The sequence below is a fragment of the Meleagris gallopavo genome, chromosome 2, assembly GCF_905368555.1.
Source record: "Meleagris gallopavo chromosome 2, MGAL_WU_HG_1.1, whole genome shotgun sequence".
Taxonomy (NCBI): Eukaryota; Metazoa; Chordata; class Aves; order Galliformes; family Phasianidae; genus Meleagris; species Meleagris gallopavo.
Genome location: NC_139405.1, coordinates 7,396,163 through 7,418,358, shown reverse-complemented (window position 1 = coordinate 7,418,358; position 22,196 = coordinate 7,396,163). Strand labels below are relative to the sequence as shown.

Below are 22,196 nucleotides of genomic sequence, written 5' to 3'. Positions count from 1 at the left end.
CAGCTGTTGTTTGAACTATAACACTAAAAGACCGGTCACAGCACCAGCACAAGTGTCAGAGCAGGGCAGGTTTGCAGAGGGCTTGCAGCACTCATCACAGCTGTGTTTGGTGTCCTGGCTGGAAGATGTTTCTGGGAATCACGAGTTCAGTACACAGTATTACCACCTTTCCTTTCCATCTTCTGGAAAAGGTCTAGGAAGTTAAACCTTTGCTTGGTTCCTTCACCTTTTCCAAGAACCATTTTCCTCCTTGAAATACGAGAGATAATCTCCTTGCCTGGCTCTGTTTGGAAGAGCTTATTTCACCACTCATTTTAGTTATGTCCTCATTAAAGCCTAAATTTACCTTCTATATCACCTAAATCAGATTAAGGAAACCCTAGAAAATTTGCTTTAAGTACTGGGGACCCAGCCATTAGTACATGATGAGAGTAAATGCAACATGCGGATGATTTCTTACTGCTTATATGAGCTCTGTGGAAAAGGGGCTCCCAGTTCTTCTCAAACAAGCCCTATCTGTCTGCAGTCTCTAGAAATACTAGGAAATTGAAAGTCTGTAGAATACTGAAAAAAAAAAATCAAAATGGAAAGGCTCATCCAAGCCCTCAACATACCTGCACTTTAAATGCTGGTGAATTAAGCTTGATGTGATAATTTAAAAACATACACTGCCTTCAGACCATCTGGTTGGGTAGTGAGCTGCAAGTGCTGGTCAGTAACGGTCAGACAATCTGAATCCCCCTTGGGATTTTTTTTCCACTTACCAGTTTTTGGGGGCACTTCCTGATTTAGATGTACATAATCTCTGCCTCTCTCTGTAAGGATGGCCTACTCTCACAGAAGACGTGGAAATTAGGATGTGTGAGGGCAGTCTTGAGTTTCCAAGGCTGGGGTAGATGGCAGCTCTGTTACCTCCTTCCCTTCCTACACCAACACACATCTATGAAGCTCATTGCATAATTCTTTCTTGCTGTCACCACGTGGGGATCAGCCACCTTGGGAGAGACAGGCAAAGCAGTGGCCATCCCTTCATGTTCCATCTTCCCGAGGGATACAGTGCTAGCTGTGCTTTCCATAAGCTGTATGTACTCAAAACTGCATGAGTGATGTTTGCAGCTTGTTTCTGTCTGGATTGCCCTTAGCCTGTGTCACGCTGGCTGCTTTCTTTTAAAAATATGTAGTATCCCTCTGTGGTCAACAGTGTTGTTCTAGTCCAGGAATTCAGCCTTGTGTTAACAAAAATGGGGAGGAGAGACAGAAGAGTCCTTTATCTTGTTTTAAAGCCAGACATTTAATTACCAAAGAGGATCACAGTTACAAATCAAGCACGTGCTGAAGTTATGCTGCAGAATGACTAGCAGAAATCCCAAGAGGCACATGAAGAAATTGTTCTTTGAGTTATAACCTTCCTCTGCTCAACCCTGAACCACACTAGTATTGCACTGTGGGATTAAAGATAGGAACATATGCTTGTAGTGAGAAACCTAGGGAACACAGTCATTCTCTGCTTTTGGAAGGACACTTAAATAGTTAAGATACTAGATTTTTCTATAGTTTAAAAAAAGAAAAAAAAAAGTTGAGTGCTATGAATTATCTTCTGGATAAGCCTAGAACTTGCATTTGAAACGTGCTGGCCTGGAGAAGGGGAAGAAAGTGGGCTGGGAAAAGAAGGATGTCTTAGAAAAAGTAGTAACATTACAGCAACCTGCTGAGAAACCAGATCCAGCTGATTGCAAGAGTTGGGATGGCTTGAACCAGTTCCAGTGCACAATCTTGATTCTGAAATGGGAATAATATTTCTGTAGAAAATATCTATGGGTAACAACATCTTCCTTCTCTAGGTCCATTAGCATTGGTGGATCTGCAGGGAAGAATTTGGCCCTGCTTACTGTGTTGTACCATCTTAAACTAAAAGGCCACTTTGTTTGTTTGTTTTTAACCTTAACCAGGGACCGAACTACCACAGTTGTGAATGTGGAAGGGGATGCCCTAGGAGCAGGTATCCTCAATTACCTGAATGAAAAAGAAAAGAGAGAAAAAGAGCAGGAGCTAAAAGAAGTCAACGTGGAAGCAGTTGCTAACAGCAAGTCTGAAGAGGAAACGTCGCCTTTGGTAACCCACAAAAAACAAGTCTCCAACACAACCAGTACAGCAGACCCTGAATCTAAGGAATCAGTACTGTGAACTAGAAGCTGCTGGTCAAACACGTCTTAGAGGTGGACCAGGGACTTGTTAATGCACCTAGACGTTTGCAGTGCTAGCAAGGGCTGGGCAGCTCTTGAAAATTTTCAGTTCCAGTCTGTTTTGAAATTTGCTGGCTTGGGGAAGGGAGGGAGGTGGGCTGGGAAGAAAAGGGGTGATGAGAAAGAACACACACTTTGTAATAGTATTTTGATAACTCATATGTATACGTGTATATGTGTGTTGCACGTACACACGCATACATGTAGGTGAAAGCAGTGCCAATTGAAACGTCTGGTTTTACAAGAGATCTGTTAGTAAAGGCTTAATTGGGTTGGATATGGGGAAGCAGCCAACCCAGTAAGTGCTTATGGTAGGGAGAAATTAGTAAGCTTATTGTGCTGCTGTTTGAATGGAGATACTGTTCAGAAACTCCACAGTGGGTAAGAATGTTTCTTCAGTTTAGTTTCTGTTCTGGAAACTCTTACTGACAATTACACACACAATATGGAGCAACGTTTTTCTCCCACTCCCCTTCCTCTCCTGTTCTCTGATCACTTAAAAACATCAAATATAACCTGGGAAGTAGGGTGTGGGTTTTTTGTTTTTTTTTTTTTGTTTGTTTTTAGTGTCATATGTGAATAAGTCACAAGGAGGTCCAAATCTTGTTCCATTTCCCTGCTACATTGCAGTTTTCTTGTCTTTTGGTAATTCCCAAACTCTGGGACCAGACAAAGAAGGTATTTGTGCAGATCAAGGGCTGGCTTTCTCCTCCCCTCTTAGCAAGCTGTTGAGAAAAAAAAAATCCAGAGGAAACACAAATTTTGTTAAAGTAATCCCTCTGGGGCTAAAAAAAAAAATGTGGAGTCTGTGCCAGTATAAATATCTCTAAAAGAAGCTTGTCTGTGACAACATCAAGAAGTCAGTTCCCTTCATGAAAACACACATGCACGTTTGCTAGCACGCCATGTCCTGCTTATGTTTGTATAATGGTCAGTCCAAACAAATTAAGTCATATCCCTTTTCCAGCAAAATTCTACAGGGAGAAAAAAACATGAATATACACGTGGGAACTGACAGCAGGCAAGTCTGATTGTTAGCTTGAAAGGGGAAAAAAGGAGGTGAATTTCTAACCTGATATAGTTCAGTGATCTCTGAGTATTGGCACAGCTGTATGCTCATTCCTGCTAGGAATTTGGTCCTACTATAAATACTTTTGGCAGCAGTTTACATTTAATTCTAGGTGGTGCTGGGCCAGGGTAATGCTTAATGGCAGATGGTAGCCTTTGCTTGGGGGCTGACCTAGGTGCTTCTGGATTCTGACTCCACCTTTTTCCTCTACCGCATGCTTCCTGAATTTGCACCCCCCCCCAGACCTGATCGAAGTCCAGCAAACATTGCAAAACTCCTGTTGATTGACATTTTGGTCAAGAGGTAGTTACAAAGTGATGGCTGTGCATATATGCTAAGATTTGCCCTGGCCTTGTGGCACTTTCCCTTGGCTACTTTAACAAGGTGAGTGCATGTGGTCAGTCCTCCACACTGTTAACTCAGCAACATATATTTACACTTTGTTTTGCTATACAATAATAAGTCTCCCCTTGTTTTTTTTCCCCTGTTGCTTCAGAGGAAGCTGTCTTGAAAAGGTATCCAGTTGCTGATGTTTATGGTCAGATGGCATTAGGAAGAGGCAGCTCCAATTTTATAGCAGCAGCAGCAGCACCAGCCTTCATTTGCAAAGCATCTTTCCTGGCAAAGGGACTCGATGAATTTTGCTAAAAGATGCTCAAAATGAGATGTGGCCACCTCTGAGGGAGAACACAGTGAGTGTGTCATTACTGGCTGTTTATTTGTGTGCAGCAGCCCTGTGCAAACAAAGTAGGTGAGGGTTAGTCAGCCCTCTGCAAAACTGCAGGTGGAGTTTCTTTTTAACCAGTTTATTTATAATCATGTCCACAAAATTTGATCAGTCCTCATCTTGTTTTAAAAATGGAAGGAGACAGACATTGTTCCCTAGGGCTGTCCTCTGCCTGCTATTTAGTATTTCATTTTTAGCAGATCAAGACCTGCTGAAACTTTGCATTTCCTCCCATTAGAGTCATCCCAACTCCTTTCAACTCAGGAAACCAGAAGCAGGCTTTGTAGCTGGCAATGAGAGTCCTCAGATGAAAGGTATTTTGAAAAATGTTGGAGGTCTTAAAAGAAAATAATCAGGGTTCTCATCAGCCCTCTCTTTTATAACAAATATTTAAAGTTTCATGGAAAACTTTGACTGTACCAGAACGCCAGAAACCGTGGTTTTAAAACAGTACATGGATGTTTTGAGGGAACTGAAAATCACAACTGTTCCCTGCAGGCTGGGTTCTGTAGTTGGATTTTTATCTCCCATCAGACATTTAGCTCTTTTGATGCTCTCCCTCACCATGACACATGCAGTTCAGTTGAGGTCATGAGAGCAGGCAGCACCCAAGTGAACTGTCACAGCAAGATTTGGGGAAGTGAATTTTCTCAGTTTTGATTTTTCACTCCAAAGCTGATGTTGCCAACAGATAGAAGTACTCATAAGGGGTTTGTCCAAAGGCTGGGCTTCCTCACAGGCACCACCACCTAGCCACTGCTCTGCTGATATTCCTTCCCTGTGGTGCTGCCACTTGATTGTACCTTGTCCCTCAAGCAGGATGCTGTGGGATGTTCTTTCTGACGGTAGATCCCAGAAAATGATTAAATTAAAGCCAATTATCTCAGATTTATCTTAATATTTTTCACTAGCAATGCAGAAAGTAAACATCTTTGCTGAAGAATGCCTCTCCCAGTCCCCATTAGTGGATTGCCATGTTTTGCATCAGTGTGAGTGTGTAGTCCCATGTAAGGCTTGTTAGCGCATTTGGGCTTAAGGTCAAGCATTCCCATAGCTGGAATTTAACAAAGGAATTTTAACACTCCTCCTGGAAACAGGTGCCATAGGGTCTATATGAGCCATTAAGTATTCAGGGCCAGTCTTTTTAACCTGCCACAAATCTGTAAGGCTACAAAAGCTCTGCTTTAGACTTACAAAGCTGTCAATTCTTTTGTTGTTTGCACACAGTGAGAGGATCCCACAGTTTTCTATGGAAACACAAATGTCAGGTAGTGACTGCTTTTCGGAATATCTTACTGGTCTTGTTTGTATTGTCTGTGTCAGAAATTACATTTCTTGTTTTTCTATGATGTTACCATTGCATTTGATGGCCATGCCATGTCTTCTAGGGCTCTCTGCTTCACTTCAGATTAATTTTTCATAAGGTACAAATGTAAAAGATCTATTACTGTACTCTCTTGGACTGTTAAAAAAAAAAAAAAAAAAAAAAAAGTGATACATACCAACAGCTGCTCTTGTAACAGTGTGAATACTGATTGAAAGCCCAGTGAGACAGAAGACTTGCCATTTGCTTCCACTGGTCAAGGTCTTCAGGTAAGGTCACTGGGAGAAAAATAGAAGGGCTGTTGAAGGTTATGCATTTTTCTGTGCTATTTGGATGCAGTCCTCGACCTGCAGTGTTGTCCTGGGATCTTCCTATTTCAGGTCCCCATGCAGCTTCATACCAAGAGGCCGCAAGCTGACCAAGAAGGTGCTGCTTGGCAGCGGCACAGGTGCAGCTAGTAACACCTGCTCTGTGCTTACCCAGGTATTCCATGAATCTGATGCCAGTATGGTACTGAACTCCAACATCTGTTGACTAGGCATATATTTGAGTTCTCCCAACTTGACTGTAAAATGGAAATTTTTAGTCAGTTGCTTTTGATTTCAGGAGGAAATAAATTCAATCTAGATAATGCTGGTTTTCTTTTTTGGCTTTAGTCTTTCTTTTGGAAAATATAAATGCTTTTAGTCCCTTCTGGTGCTTTCCTTAAGGTATCCACATTCCCTGGAGATAGTGGGCTGCCATTGCCTTTCCTGCTGCAATCCACAGCCATTTCACTTTTAGATTTCTGTTGGGCATATGATTTGGGTCCAGGTGTTATTTTTCCTTCTTAATAGTTGTTTCTCATAAGAGGAGCTCCAGTCACATCCTTTCAATGCAAGGGGACTACTAGAGGCATCTCCTTCTGTATAAAGTTGGTTACCACCATGGAGGCCTTTGTGGTGTGCCGGTGAAATGGAACTGGGAAAGAAAATTCTAGTGCTATTAGTCAGAAAGGGTGGATATGCATACACAGCAAGCTGTGGTCAGAAAAGCCTCTTCGTCTTAGGAAAGTAGGCTACAAACAGCTTGTGTCCTATCCTCTAATACTGTGATTGCATTTTGGGAGAAAATTACAGGAGTATGGAAAAGAAGGGTTTTGTAAGCCCTGGGCATGCCCAATCCCATTTAGTCTCAGACCTTATTTTTTTTTTTTTACCTTCTGTATTTCAGTGATGTGTCTTTGACTGTTTGGGACCATCTCTAATTTCTTCCTTGGGACTGAATTTCCTCTCCATGATTTATCAGTCCACTGACTCATCTCCTTGCATTGTCTGCAGTTCCCTAAGCTATTTTTATGTGTTGATGGATCAGTGGACATAGTTTTGAGTTGGACCAGCTTCAGCTGGTCCTTAGGAATGTATTTTGCCCTTACCTCACCAAGGGTTTGTGAGACCTAGTAAGTTAGAGAGTTGCTTTGAGAGTGCTGAGCAGCATCTGTCATCCTGAGAAAGGTGCTTGCTCTGTGCTGTGAGACATGGCTGTTGAGGCCTGACTGGCTCTAGTGAGCAATGAAGGGTGCCAGCAACAGGGCTACTGTTAGAATATTTTCAGTAGACCTGGTATTCCCAGGAGCAGAGCTTTAGCTGGGTTCCTGCTGGCACACTGGTAGTTGCATTGCAAGATTCAGTAATTGCAAAGGGCTTTAAACCTCTCTTGGGATGTCTCTTGCAAACTACAAACCAGGGTCAAACACGGGGCTTTTCCTGCAGCAATATGCCAGTCAGAGCTGTGTCCTTTTGGCATAACAGAAGCAGGGAGCCAGCCAGGGTACAGGAGCAGCTGGTGAAACAACTTCTGCTTTGTCTTTGCTGGGCAGCCACGTTACTACCAAAGAGGCCGTGCTCTGAGCTGGGGACAGTGGGAGATTGTCAGGATAGGTTTTGTGTGCGTGTTTGCTCTGTTGCTGTGCTCTTCCCTGGGCATTTACTCTGGCTGGAGCAAGAGATGGGCATGACCCAGTGGTGACCATTCTTAGATTAATTCTCTTGTGTGTGAAAACAGACGTTTGGGCAGTTTGATGAAAAGAGATTTTCTGTTTTTAGTCAGGTGAGAGGCCCTGGTATCTTTGTGACTGCCTGCTCTGCATGTGTTGCAGGTTGCTTCCTTAAGGGCTTGCCTAATGTACAAAACCACTGCTTCTTTCTGCAAAGATCTGTAGCTCTGATCAACACTCCAGACTGAATTTTCAGTCCTGTCTTCTGCGAGCACTGCACATTTCTTCAACTCCTCAAAAGCACTCTTCTGTTGGAAATCATTTTTTTCCTTCACAGGTCATGAGCAACATGTTTCAGATAGGAAGTCAAAGGATCAACACTCAAACTCTCACCAAAGAGAAATGTCATGTTTTTGTGGATTTAAACTGGGCAGCTTAAAGTACTTGCAGACCTGCCTGTAATGACTGCTTCTGTGATTGATGAACAACTCAGAATTAGGCAGGTTGCACAAATCCTCTGCTTGCAGTTCATTTCTATAGATGACCTTTACAGGTACCACTCTCTCACGCACAATAATGTGGAGGGTAGTGAGTCACAGTGTTTGTAAAGTGCTCTTAAGACACAGAGCACTAAATCTTGGATAATAATGAACTTATTAAAAAGTCTGAAAGGAATCAAGTAATTGAAATATGTATCATTAAGTCAGAGTTACATTGTGCTGGCACAGATGACTGGATGACCGGAGACCCAGTGTATGCATTTGCAGGAAGAAGAGTGGGAACTGGTGTCAGTGAGTTGCTCTGCTTTGTCTGCCTCCTTCCATCCTTCTGGAATGCCATGAAAGTATCCAGGCTTAGGTAAAATAACTAACATCATAGTGAATTCAATACCTAAATGGGGAGCCTTGTTAGTTTAGTTTCTGCCAAATTTCAGTGGAAGAGCTTTTCAACTAACAAAACTAGTCATCTTGGTGGCAGTATGGGGAAAAGATGGAGAAAAATGAGAATGGCAGGCAGATCAGACAGGATAGGGTAATTACATGGATAAAGCAGCTAAAGCTTTGAGGGAATCATCTTTCCCTTGGTGTTTTGATATGGATATCATCAAAAAGACTGCAGGCATTTGTCCTGCATGGATTAGGGACGATGCAAATCCCCACCTGCTAACTGGCCAGGTGTTACAGGGACAGGCAGAGATCGAGTGCTGGTGTTGTTGAAGTGTACTGTCACTGAGCAACAAGTAAGCATCAGCGTGGGGCTCTGATAAGCTGCTCTTGGCTGCTGGCCATGATCACAGAGAAATAAACAGTACAGCTCTAGATCAGGATTTGACCCACATTCCTCTTTGCAGTGTAGTTCAGTGTATGCTCCTCGGATAGCCATTATTCTATGAGGACAAAGAAGACCTTATTATCTAGATGGGCACATCAGTGAAAGCCATGTCCACTTGCTGCTTCGGTTTCTGGGGACAGGGAAAAGGATAAAGCAAATGGTCTTAAACTTTTCCAAACCTTGGGCGATACACTGTGACAGTTGCCACTAAATGTTTTAAGTCAGATGAAAAGTGATTGAGGGCCTTATTTGGATTTCATAGCTCCCTGTTATTGCGTCTGAGCACTGTCTTGGGAAGTTAATGTTAACAGAGTGTTTATTCTCTTCTTGGAGTCTTACATTTTTGACTGGCACTATTTCACAGTTCCAGCAGTGAGTGTAGGCAGAAAAAGGAAAATGCTTCCTTGAGTCATCGGACAGTCTAGGAGCAGACTTCAAATCCTGAAGCCAAGGCCATTGTTAGCTAACAGTCATCTCCCCTATAAAGGTCCACATTTAGAGGTTTATGAATACATTTGGGTATTGATATCATAGTATTAATAGCATGTTAGTGCAGGATTGTGACTCATCTTTTTGGCAGATGGAAGAAGAGAACTCTTCTGTAGGAGAGTTATCTTTTCTCTAGGATGACTTTTTTAGTAGAAAAGGAAAACTACTTTTCCATTCAAAGAGCCTCAGCACCAACAGGTACATCATCCTCAGCAGCTATGAAATCTGACTTGGATTTGAGCACTGATCTCAAAGGCAACAGGAGGTGATAGCTCTGAACATTTCAGCAGGCCAGCTGCTCTTCCTTGAAGTCCTGCTCGAGAGACATTGATACTTGTCTTCCCAAAGGCAAGGCAAACAAGCATGCTGACAGGAACCACTGTGAGGAAATGAATTTTGAGCCAGCCCTGTTGTAATGCGGACTTAATGGTGTGGTTTTAAGACTTGGAGAGCACAGAGAAGTTCAGTATGAGCTGTTCCTTAAGGTAGCTCTCACTTGGTCTTTCTGTTAACAGCACTCTGAGAAATAATACACTTCTTTGCAGGTGTGCATTTAGGAACTGAAGTTAAACTGCATAGGCTGTGTCAGTACTACTTGATTTCTGTTACACACTGCAGAAAGGAGTCTTTTCTGAAGGAAACTGTTTCCACGTGCCTGAATCCCCCGGTGCTCCCACAGAAATATTTGTACTTAACCATAAAAGTACCCCAAGTGTTAACTGGTACGCATTGTAGCTTTTTAAGAAGCTGAAGGAATGCCACAAAATGGATGAGCCAGGTCCTTTGTTGATGTGCATTAATTTCATGAAGCTTTCAGTGGCCTGTGGACTTCTGGTGGAATGGCACTTCCCTGGCAGCATTAGGGGTATGAATTGGTCCTCCTTTAAAAAGATTATGTTGTCGAAAATGCCCAGTAAGTTGAAACTTGTTGGCTATAGCTAGAGGCATTTTATGTACTCACAATGTTCTCATGAATTGGTGCCTCCCACAAGAAAAATGTGTTTTCTATATGGCCATGTTGATGTAGAAGCAAGGCTTCCTGATGTTTGGTTGAGTTTTCTTTCTCTGTATCCCTCTTGCATGTTCTGCTGTGGTCCTTGGAATCTGCTGAGACTGCAGCAGGACTGGGCTTCTAGAGTACCTGTGCTAAACTTAAACATATCCTGGCCTCCTCTGAGGACACAGACCATCTCACATCCTTTTATGGCAGCGATGAAGGCAATTTTAACTTCGGAGGAAGAGCTGGACTGAAAATAAACCTACTTCAAGGCAATACCTTAATGGCATTTTATATCTAATCAGTCCAATAGCTGTGACCAAGCTGCCAAGTTAGCCTTGACTGCCTCCCTGGTCTGCCCCACACTGTTGGCATTACTTCCCCAAGGACCAACGTGGAAGTAGCGTGTTCCCCATCCCTGAATGTTCCTGTCTTTTAAGAACATAGTCTTATTAGACTTTCTCTGTTACTATCCTGGCTGCACTTCTGTAAGGTCATGCACAACGCTTGCGCTGCACAGGATGGAGGCCATACGTAGCGCTATGGATAGCTGTGTGTACCTCTGCTAACAGGAGGTGGGTCTTTCCTGAATTGCTGCTGCTTTATGGCAGACTGAGACCCACTCGTTCTGATGACAATTCTGATGAGCCCTCTGGATTCAGGGCCAGCAGGTCCACCCCTAAGACACAAGGCGTCTCCTGCTGCAGAGATGCATGATCTGCCTTACTACCCTTAAAGGTGCCTTGTTTTGGCTTTTCAATATAACTATGCACCAAAGGCAAGAGACTCTGTTATCCCTGCAGACAGGAGGGAGAACAAGGATGACCTGGTGTGAAACAGGGACAGGGAAAGTGAGTTTCTCTTATTTATCCTCTAAGTTTTCTGTCGGCAATCCTGCCTCTGATGCTCTTATGTGTATGTGTTTTTATTTCTACCAGAGCATAAATCACTCTAATCAGGAGGGAGGATTCTTGTATTTTTATATGCCGAGCCATTTGGTTGATTAATTTATTAAAGTGACATACAGATGAACTCTGAAATTCACTGCCATCTGCTGCTCCAGTACAATCCAGTATTACTGATACAAAGGTACCTGCCTTCAGATAAAACTTAGTGCTGAAAGCACTGGGAGTAACCACTCCATTGAATGAATATACCATGTGGGTGTGTTGATGCTTGTGATCTTCTGTAACTGTTCTTACTTTAAAGCAATGGGTCTGATCTGTGTGACTCTGTATCGGCTTTTTAAATATCTACCGAGACCAGATGTACGTGCATATATGCAAAAAGGACCATATTGCTGTGGCTGGGGCTGTGTGACCCTGGGGTAGATTAATATTACAGATGTTTACTGTGTAGTACGCTGCTCTTTGGTGTAAAATTTCTCCCTGTCTGCCTGGGAAGAAGGCAGTCCTGTGGCTCAGGCTGAGATGGTTTGTTGCGTTAGGAGGGTGACACAACAGGGCGCTCTCTCTTTTTCCCTTCTATCATGGAAACGTTTACTTGTTCTCTCTTTGTGTAGCTTCTCAATCTGAAATAAAAATCACCCCAAATAGAATTCATGTTTTGGCCTTTGTTTGGTGAGCTCCTAGACTTGTAGCTGCCCTGGGTGGCTGGGTGTTATACTGAGCTGGGATCCTGGGCTCTGTACTGATACTGCCACCCAAGCAAGCTCTCTGTGACTCCTTTGGAAATGCCCCTGAATGAGAATTTTGTAACTTAGGCTTTGGGTCTGCTTTGCCAGCATGCTGATGTCACCAATTCACCGCATATTGCTCCGTTTACGCCCTGTCCCTGAAGCTCAGGCCATTTACACTGGGTAATGTTTTGTTAAGCCCTGTGCACAAACGCTCATCTCTAAAGGGGCTCCAGGGGAGCTCAGAACGGTACGTATTTTTTTTTTGGAGATATGCATTATTGTGCAGCAAACGGGCTGACAGCCTGATCCGTCAACTAACAGACCTTCTTCTTTGGAGAGAGGTTGAGAAGTAAGAAAAGTCATGGAGCAATCCTTTGGGATACACTGGTGAGTTTAAGGTAAGTTTGCATTTGACACACGGTCAGTCTGGTTAGTGTTACAGCTTCAGATTTGAGGGCCTGGGTTTGGTACTAAAGTATTTTTTAGTACGCTTCCATTAAAAGCTCACAGGGTACATCTTACAGTGAGGTGTGCTATGCAATATATCACAAATCCTGATAAAAAAATCTACTGTATAAGTGTATTTTGGTTTGTTTCAGGCACCAAATTCTGGTCCTAGAACTAAGAAACGAGTGCAAATTTACAAGAACCACAAGGCCCAGAAGAAAGAAGTATAAATTGAAAGACTGTATGACTTAAAATTGTAATGATGTGAATTTTAGGAATCTATGAATGTAATGCTTTCCAAAAAAGCCTATCTGATCCTAAGGTCATGTCTCTGTTTTTTCTGCTTCCCTGCTGACACTGTGAGGTGATACCTGGAGGAATGTGGGACCAGTGAGCTACCAGAGAAGTGCTCTTGCACCTTGGTCAGTGTCAGCTTTGGACACAGGGATGGCTGCTGCCAGAAACGAGCAGGTTTTCTGGGGTAAGTGCTGTCAGAACTACAGTGCCTCACCAGCTGAAAGCTTTACCAGACCTGTGGAAAGGTGTGGATTGATTTCCTTATCTCTAATGAGAACTGAGTCAAGCACTAGACCGAGACTCTGTTGACTCAATCTAGACATCATTAGAGCTTGCTAGGTATTGTTATTGACATCAAACAAAAGAGATAAAGTGTTGCATGGTACTGTCTGCCAATCTGGGCACATCCATGCTTTTACATTTCAGGTAGATGCAGGTAGGAAAGTGTTTTGTGAGTCAGTTAACAGGCTGAAAGACAAGACCATGTTGTTCTGCTATCAAATGGGTGGCCTGGGTTGTGTGGTATCACTGTTTTAAGAGTCAGGTCATCTTACATAAGTGTGAAATGAGGTTATTGAAAATCAAATCTCTGCTGTCTTCCCATTATGAGTGTTCAAATGGACATACAAGTACACTATGCCTCTTGGGAGTTTCGTGAGCTGTGATCTGCATGAAAAGAGCTTGGCAAGTTTGCAGCTTTGCTGCTCTTGCGAGTTCTCGCACCTTGAATGTCAGAGTAGAGCTACCACACTGAGGAGGATACCCGTAGTTTTGGACTGGGCAGGCAGCCTAGCAACTGGAATTTATTTCCACATGCTGGAAGTTACTGTCATGATATCGAAGCTAAACAAATTTGTGACCAGGTGAGTTGCAAACTGGTTCTGAAGCAACATTAGAAGTCAGAGCCACTCCAGAAGATCTCCCCAGGACTGTGATCAGCAACTGCTGTCATTACTGTGTCACAAAACGTGCACACAGTCAGGCAGATTGGGATTCTCTTTGTCGTGGTATGCTACAGTTTTAACTAGGTGGAGGTGCTTAAGCCTACTAGAGTGTGAGGAAGGCCTACAAGCATTCGTAACTCGAAACTGCAGGTTCCAACCAACAGTGGAAGTCGTCGAGGTTACGCTTTGCTTCCCTGGTGCCGCAGCCCGAATTCTCCCCGGTAACAACGGCTCACTGCTTTGGAGGAGGATGCCGCCGGGAACAGCCGCCTCTGTGTGGCTGCTCGTGCCTGCAGTCAGGCCGGGCTGTTCGCGGTGTGCTGGGTACATCGTGTGGCCGGGGAGGAGAAGTGCAATTTTCTGTATGACCTCTCCCTTGGGCTGAATCCTGAGCGGTAAAGGGTAGAAATTACTCAGCTGCCAGCGCTGGGGTTCATTTTTCTGGCCTTTAGTGTTGACACAAAAGTAGGAATCGCTGTTTTTCCTCGGTTCTGGCACGTTCCGTTCACCAGCTGCTAGGGATGCCTGCAAGTTACGTTTTCAGGAGCTTCTCCAAAGTCGGGAAGGGAAAGCGGCAGCTACCGTTTTTAGGAAAGATTTAGTAACGCTGCAGTAGTGGCTCCCAGGCTCCCACGACCTGGCTGTATGGGTGAGCGAAGTTCTGCAGGCTTTTGATAAGCTTTCCATCACTTTACGGAGCTGAAGCAGCAGAGCGGCGGGCGGCGCTAGCGGGCACCGCCACCTCCCACCGCCAGGGGAGGGCCGGGCCGAGCGCCACGCTGCGCCCCCATTGGCGGAGGGGCCGCGCCGCTCCCTCTGTGACGTAGCGATCCCGCGCAAGTCGCGCTCCCATTGGCTGCGACGCACGGAGAGGAGCGCGGCGGCGGGGCAGGGCCGCGTAGGGGCCGCCGGGGCCGCTGCTCGGTACGTGCGGGCCAGGCCGGGAGGGGCGGGGGGCCGGGGTTCTGCGGGCGTTCCGGGGGGAGCCGAGCGGTGTGCTCGGGATGGGAGAAACGACGAGAGAATTGCCGGGCAAGCGGAACGGATTTGCCGAGGCGTGCGGTCCGAAGGTGCCGGGAGCGGAGCTGGCTGCCGGTCCCGTGCCTCCACGCTTTCTTTGGACAAAGTCCCGTGGTGCCACGCAGCGCTTGGAAACGGGGAGAAGTACGGCAAAAGTGTCTGAGGGGCTCTGGGGGGCTGGAAGGCGGTCATTGAAGTCTGTGAGGGGGCAGGGCGGATGCTCGATGACGGCATGGGGAAGGCACGGCGGGCACGTGGGCCGAAATGGGCTCCGGAATGTAAGCGTTGTACCGTCAGATTTGTCTCCTGGTGGGTTTTGTGCACGTGAGGTCAGCTGGGTTTGGAAGAAGGAGCCCGACCAGCAGTGTCACCCCTCCTCACCCCTCCCTGGCAGGCACGGCAGGAAAACGCATCGATGTGGGAGGGTAGTCTGGGCCTTTAAATCGCACGTAGGTCAGATCTGACCTTCTGGCATTCGGCCTGACCTGCCAGCCAGGCGGCTGAATGGGGATCCTGTAAGGCCGGCAGGTGCGGCCATCTGGCAGGGCTGGCCAGCAGCAGCGTGCTGCTCCTTGGGGTTCAGCCCCTGTCATCCAAAAGGCAAAAAGCAGAGGTTGAGAGGGTCCAGGAGGAGCCGTCCTGGTGAAACGGGCCTTTGTCTGCCTGTTGCTGCCGTGCTGAATTTAGCTGCCCCACAGCCACAGCAGCGATCATGTTCCCAGCCTGAAGGAGGACGGCAGCACAAAGCCCCCTGGCCGGCCTCTGTGCTCCCAAAGCCCTGCTTGTGCCCTGACGTGGGTTTCCCTGCAGGGAGGAGTGTTGTTGCCTGAAGTTGTGATCTTCCTGAATCTGCTCGGACCCAGCTAAACTAATTAGTGAGCAGTGAAAGCCTGCCACTATTTCAGTGTCAACTCCGAAGTCCTGGGAAATCATAGAATCTTAGAATCCTTAGAGTTGGAAGGGACCTCTGAAAGCCATGTAGTCCAGCTCCCCTGCAATGACCAGGGACATCCACACCTGGTTTAGGTTGCCCAAAATTGCACAGCTAAGCACCAAGATTTAGGGTTTGTGGCTCCCTATCTCTCCCTCTTATTTTTCTATATACTGCTCACTTCTATGTGGCTTCCATCTCAAGGTTTTTGCATTTGTCCCTTAAAAACCTCAGCTTTCCCCCCAGCACGCTTCAGGGATCAGCCAAGCTGGTACGTACTTTGTGTTCTGATGATGTCTTAGTTGGGCCCACTGATGGCACACAACCTGGTTTTGAGATGGGCTGTTAATTCAAGAGAGGACCAAGCCGTGGTGCAGAACACAGGTTTGCTCTTGGGCTGTAAAAGCTTTAGTTGCATTGTGCCTGTGTGCTGCGCTCAGAATCCAGGCATCACTGCTCAGACAGGAAGGCCAGTTTGCTCTTCTCTGGGTGGCACTTTGATGCACCAAGGTGTGATGAATCATAGGGTCATTAAGATTGGAAGAGACCTCTAAGATCACCAAGGCCAACCCCCAAGTCCCTCAGTGCCACATCTGTACAGATCTTGAACACCTCCAGGAACGGTGACCCCACCTGGGCAGCCTGTGCTGATAGAAGCCAGGATGCCCTGGGCCTTCTTGGCCCCTTGGGCACACTGCTGGCTTTGCTATAAAACGCACCCAACTTTTTCACTTTGCGTGGAGATGAGGGGAGGTGAAGAGCATTGTTTGTTGTGTGTTTCAGAGAGCGCAGCGGCATCACTCAGAAAAAGTTCTGTGCTGATGGCCCTGGATGTGGCAAAGTCGCTCTCTGAAGCCTCGCTGAGCCAGAAGGCCAAATGCTACAGAAGTTGGGACTGCACAGACAGACAGATGGACTGCCTGGAGCTGGCCAGCAATGTGCACCAGCTTTTGGGTGCAGAGGAAGCCAAAGCCACCCTGAACGACTCGGAGAGCCTGGCAGTGAGTGGACGTGGTGGTTTGGCCACCGGAGTTACAGCCACATCCAGATTGCCTGGAATGAAAGCAAACCGCCTGGAGAGACGGCCGCTGACCTACGGAGCTGACCACAGCGGTGATTCATCTCACTGTCTTGGCCACTTGTCCTTCCTGGAACAGCAGCAGGTGAGAGGGGTGTGCTGACCATTGTGGGTCCTAGTGAGATGGGGCCTTGTGCGTCTGGGTCCTGTGGGGTGGGAAGGAGTATCTGTCCTGGGGAGATTTCACCTCAAGGGGAAGGAAAGGCCTGGAGGCAAAGGACCTTGTCTGATGTGACACAAAATCCTGTAGCGCAGAGCACTGCATCTCCCGACACCACATCAGCTGTCGCGCACTCGAAAACGTGCTGAGATAAACCCAAAACATCGTCGCCCCAAGCAGGAAGGAGGAGCCCGTGGGTTTTAAGTAGTGACGCTGTTGCATTAAACATGCAGCAGTGGTAGTGGGTGCTGCTGAGGGGGGCAGCTCCCCTTCTCCTCCGGCGGTGCGTTGGGTGCCGGCACACAGGCCGTTGCCTTGGTTCCTGTGTTGCTGCCGTGGAGCTGGAAGCTGCTCAAAATGGAGCTCCTTAAGTAAGTGTCTCTGGCTGCCAAGTGACTCATGCAGCCTTCCAAGTCCTCGAGATGCCTTTCCTTAAAAACAAACCCTTTCCAGGCCTGACGAGCGGCGTGCAGGCGCACTGCTGGAACAGAGTTCATGTCCGTGCCGCCTCTTGGGGCGGAGCTGGGGCTGGGCTTTTATCTCGGTGGCCTGGCTGCACAAAGGGACTTTCTGTCTGGGCACAAAGCACGAGTATTATGTACCATTCCCCAAGCATCAGAAGTGTTTCTCCTGGTTCTTTTTAATGGGATTTCCTGGTGGTGCGGGAGGCTTGTAACGTGACTGGGGCTGTAAACTGAGCAAGCACGTGAATTAGCTTCTCCTTTCTTCTCTCCCTGGGTCCCTGCAGAACTCCACAGAGGAAAATGCCACTGCCAGCATCCATCGCATCTCTTCCAGGCACTGGAGCCAGGCACCTTGGTCCCCGTCCTCCAGTCCCCCGGAGTCCTTGCCTCAGCAAACCCTGCCCAGCCCCAAGAGCCCCAGGCAGAGCCACTCCAGATCAAGCTTCTCCACTCTCTCTTTAGAGGAAAACAGCATCTCTGAGCAGCAGGAAGGGAGGCGGTCCCAAAGCTCACCAGCCAGCCTGGACACACCTACTGCAGCCACCTGGGAGCTGTGCCACCAGCCGGGTGTGACGGGAGGTAGGACAACGGGAGTTAGGACAACAGGAGGTAGGACACTGCAGGCACGCAAGGCCCTCAGTCCCTTGCTGCGTGACTGTGCCGCCATGGAGCGTGTCAGCAAGATGTCCTCCTATCAGGCTGATTACTGGGCATGCGCCATACCTGATTCATTACCCCCATCCCCGGATCGTCAGTCTCCCCACTGGAACCCCAATAAAGAGTATGAGGACTTGCTGGACTATACATACCCGCTGAAGCCAAAGTACAAGCTTGGGAAGGTGTCGGAGCCTTTATTCCACGACTCAGGAGTAGATCTGGACAGCTTCTCTCTGTCTCCTGAGGGCACTTTCAGATCCACCAGCATCTATGGCCTAGGTTGGCAGGATCAAGGAAGGAGAGAGAATCAGCATCAGGGGGCTGTGGCTTCCACAAGGAGATACTCCACACCAGTGGCTGGAAAAGCAGGCAATGCGGGAGCTCTCTCTCGCTACGAACCTTCTCCCATTGCAAAAGCATCCTTGGCAAGGAGCGCTTCCTCTGCTGGCGCAGCAGGTCCTGCTGGAGGTTTTGCTAAGGGTTTAACGTTATCCGGGTTAGCCAGACTGAGTTCATTTGATTGCCCTGATGTGGATGGGGGAAGCTGGTGTACCAGGAATCCCTTTTCCAGTCACAAAGGAAAGGTGAAAAGCGCTGAGAGGTTTCTGCCTACAACACAAGTACTCCCCTTGAGAAGGGAGTGGGACGGTGATGAAGAATTCCTTTCCCTGCCTCCCCGGCTCCGGGAGCTGGAAACATTGTCTCAGATTTTGTCTGATCTTTCCTTAACTATAAGGACACCCAGGCAAAGCCACTGGGACTCTCCACCTCGCAGCAATGGCCTGGAGTCTAAATGGGCTCCTTTTGGAAAAGTGGGCAGCAGGGACCAAAGGCAGAGAACTGGAGGCCCTGCTGGGCTCTGTCACCCCTACGGCTGGGACAGCACTCAGCCAAGCAGCAGAATCAACAGAGACCCTCTGCACAGACCGCATCTCCCTGCCAGCAGCGGGGCTGTACTGGAGGGGACACGCCTGAGCAGGCTGCATGCTGCAGGCTGTCCCACAGAGGGGGAGCAGTGGAGTGAGTCTCTCGCCCAGTGCATTAAGGTAGGCAGAGACCAGGGACTGAAGCTTCTTGTGGGAAGGTTTTGCATACAATGTAGGATAATTGTTACGGTTGGATCCGCTAAGATCATCGTACCAAAGCTAACCCCCGTAGTGCAACTTGAGGCCATTCCCTTTTGTCCTATTCCTGTTACCTGGGAGAAGAGGCTGACTCCCACCTCAGCACAGCCTCCCTTCAGGCCGTTGTAGCAAGCGGTAAGGTCTCCCTTGAGCCTCCTCTTCTCCAGACTGAACAGTCCCAGTTCTCTCAGCTGTTTCCATTCACCACCGCTCTTTGGGGCCGTACTTTGCTCCTGTGCTCCCAGTGCCTCCTGTCTGGTGCTTGGTCCCTGGCAGCTGGTAGGAATTTGTGCAGGGTGGCTCACCAGGGCAGATAATTTCCTCAGATGGAGCAAGAACTCTGGTAGTGGGGAGTTCTGCGTCCTCACAACATTTCTGCTCTCTGGGTTATCCCTATTGGTAGCCTGAGTTCACCTAAAAGCAGTCACAACTTCTGGGGAAGGCTGGAAAGTCGGGGCAGCTGTGCTGCAAACAAGGGGTAAAGGGCCTTACCTGGGGCTGTAACACGGCCCTGCCTGGGATGTATGAGAGCTGTACCTGGGGTATACAGGACTGCTTGGGGAGCTCTCTGTACCCGGAGCAGCAGCACGACTCCCAGACGGAGCCCAGCACGGCTGGAGGCTTCAGAGGGAGCAGAGGCCCCCAGGCTTTACACAGCATCCCACAAAAATAATCCCTGACTGAGACGCTTTAAAAATAAATGAAGGTACTCAATTGAGAGAGACAATCCCCCGGGGAGGAGCAGCTGCAGATGAACTCCGTGGGTCTGGGTCGCGGAGAGGAGGTGGGGAGGGTGCTGGCAGAGCAGCAGCTGTGATTTGTTACGCAGGTGTTTTGCCACCAGCTGGAGGAGCTCATCTGTTGGCTGTATGACGTGGCGGACACGGCGGACGGCTGGGTGCCTCCTATGCCTGATGCTGCCAGCGTGGGGGCAGCGCTGCACCGTTACCTGGTGGGTATGGCCTGGAGCACAGGGCCACGCTGGGGTGGGTGCTGCCCAACACGCTGCTAAGCAGCGCTCCCCTTTTCTTCCCAGGAGTTCAGGAAGGACGTGGCCGACCACCGGAGCCTGACAGAGAGCGTGCTGCAGCGTGGAGCTGCTCTGCTTGAGTGCATGGCCTCCAATTCGCCAGGTGAGCAGGAGCTGCGGGGTGGGGGTGGAGGGGATGGGCACTTCTGTGTGGCTGCAGGTGGGTACAGCCGGCCCTCCAGATCCCTGGCAGTTGGTGGGCAGTTTGCTGTTGCTGTGAGAATGGAGGCAGATGCAGAAGTGTATCTGTGGCTGGAGGTGCTGTGCCTTGACCTTGCTCCATGCCGTGCCATCCATCACAGTGCTTGCTGCCTGCGTGGCTGATGGATGTGTGCACATCCTGTGGCCAAAGTCTTTGTCTGCAGCCACCAAAGGGGTTTTAATGGTCTACTTTTGCATTCTGCATAAAGCACTCCTCTGGGAGCCCCTATTTTTGTACTTTCAGTCCTACTCTGCAGCCTCCTACGTCACATCCTGCTGCCCTTGTAACACTGCATCACAATTTGGAAGGGGCAGACGTGGACTCGCTCAGTGAGATCTGACAGTCGGTTTCCTTCAGAAATCTGTCTGGGGCAGGTGGAGCTCTATTCTTTGTTCTTACAGTCATGCCTTCTGTTTTCATTCATGCCTTCTGTTTTCCAGCCTTAAAGGACACGCTGGGTTTGATCGAGAAGCAGTCAGAGGAGCTGGAGAACCACGCAGAGCGCCTGTACCAGTCGGTCCTGGCTGCTGTGGGTCCTGTGCAGGGGGAGAGCAGCAGCAGTGCACAGCAGGCAGCAGCTCAGGCACCAGAGGCCCAGTGGTCGAGCAGGGTAAGGAGAGAGGGGAACGTTGGCACGGAGCGGTGATTGGGGGCTGTCACTGCGGAGTAAATCTGGTCCCATTTCCCTCAGCCAATTGAGCTGTCACTGGGAATCCTTCTAAAACCGTGTCCTTAGAAAATGACTGTGGGTGCCAGCATGGAGCCTGACTCCGTGCTGCGCCAGGAGGGCTGGTGCAGCTCCTGCACCCTGAGAGGCACAACTTGGGAATTCCTTCCTCCCTCAGAGCTCTGTGACCTCGCATGTTGCATTTCTGAACAGTTATTCGAGTGGTGAAGGGGAAATAAATATTTCCAGAGCTTTGAAAGAGGGTAACGCTGCATTACAAAGCTTTTTATTTCTAATTCTGAAAGACACACATTACATGCTCTCAAGAGTGTATGTGGAGGTGACTGAGGCACAGTGTGGGTTAGTTTTGTTTGTGTTTGGATTGCAGCCACTGCCCAAGATTAAGCTTTCTGTTTCATTGCAGGTGCTGCCTCCATCAGAGCTGAGCTTCGTCAGCCAGGCTCAGGAGGGCTGAGCAGAGCAACTGCACAGACAGCTCCGCAGGGATACCGCTGCTGCGTTGGCCAACGTGGGCCCATTCGGTTTGGTTTTTACTGTAGCCACAGAAGGGCAAGCTGTACAGCAGTTGCTTGGCTCCTGGCATTGCTGTTATTGCTAAGCTGGGGAGCTCTACGAGTGAGGAAAGTACAGCTCCCCACCTCCTTCTTTATTGGAACGTAGCTTACTCTTTTATTGCAGTGCTCTGTCCTACGTGGCAGGAGCACATTTTTTTAGCTGAGTAATCCATAGTGTGCAGTGCAACTCACACCTAAGTAAAGCTGTGTGATTCTAATAGCAGCGTTCTGTTTGTGTTTGTGCCCTTCAAAAATAGGTGCTGGAAGCCAAGGGGCGGCAGCTCCTTCTGGTTCTTGGGAGCAAACTCTTGTTTATAATTATCCATCAGCGCCCACTTAACTGTTTTTGTTATGCATAAATGCAAAGAGCCAATACTGAGTGACTCCTGATAAAACAGCAAGCAGGTGCCTGCTGTCAGGCAGGCAGCAAGTTGTGCATGAGCTGCTGCACCATGCTGGTCCCCCTGGCTCAACAGGACCGTGCCATTCCCCTCTTACAGCTCCCCTTCATCAGAAGGGAGCTCCAAGGCCTTTCTGCAACAGAAAAGGGTGTGCTTGGAGCAACTTCATAAGGTAAGTAGCCAAAAAAAGAAAGTTACAGGCTGCTGGTACTTGTAATTAACCTTTACACTAAATAGTTAATAGTCACGTTCTCTCGCAGAATACATCATTTCCTCCCATTCTTACAAACAGGACAGATACAGCACATGCAGTGCAGAAGTGGAAGGCAAAAAGTACAGCTACACCAACGCAGCCAGGAGTTCTAAATAACATACTGGTCTTTTTTGTTTAATACATTTCCAAG

The 22,196-nt window shown here is 47.9% G+C and overlaps 2 protein-coding genes across 4 annotated transcripts in view; both read left to right on the top strand.

Moving 5' to 3' along the window:
- The window catches only part of SLC1A4 (solute carrier family 1 member 4), a 32,509-nt gene extending 20,795 nt beyond the window's left edge, over positions 1 to 11,714 (top strand). The window contains exon 8 of the mRNA XM_010706509.4: positions 1,950 to 11,714. Coding sequence (XP_010704811.2) covers positions 1,950 to 2,184 — 235 coding nt within the window. The 3' untranslated portion in view covers positions 2,185 to 11,714. The remainder of the gene's footprint in view (positions 1 to 1,949) is intronic.
- A 2,573-nt stretch (positions 11,715 to 14,287) lies between these two features.
- Positions 14,288 to 21,609, top strand: CEP68 (centrosomal protein 68). Of its 3 annotated transcripts, none has more exons than XM_085218772.1 (7): positions 14,288 to 14,407; positions 16,218 to 16,597; positions 17,421 to 18,839; positions 19,747 to 19,869; positions 19,954 to 20,050; positions 20,590 to 20,759; positions 21,241 to 21,609. In XM_085218772.1, the coding sequence occupies exons 2-7, from the start codon at positions 16,256 to 16,258 to the stop codon at positions 21,289 to 21,291; spliced, it is 2,202 nt and encodes a 733-aa protein (XP_085074898.1). In that variant the 5' UTR covers positions 14,288 to 14,407; positions 16,218 to 16,255; the 3' UTR covers positions 21,292 to 21,609. The 3 variants fall into 3 exon arrangements, with proteins under 3 accessions (XP_085074898.1, XP_085074897.1, XP_010704748.2); XM_085218771.1 differs by lacking the exon at positions 14,288 to 14,407 and adding an exon at positions 14,444 to 14,647 and having other exon boundaries at positions 19,762 to 19,869; XM_010706446.3 differs by lacking the exon at positions 14,288 to 14,407 and adding an exon at positions 14,445 to 14,647.
- Positions 21,610 to 22,196: the final 587 nt, after the last annotated feature.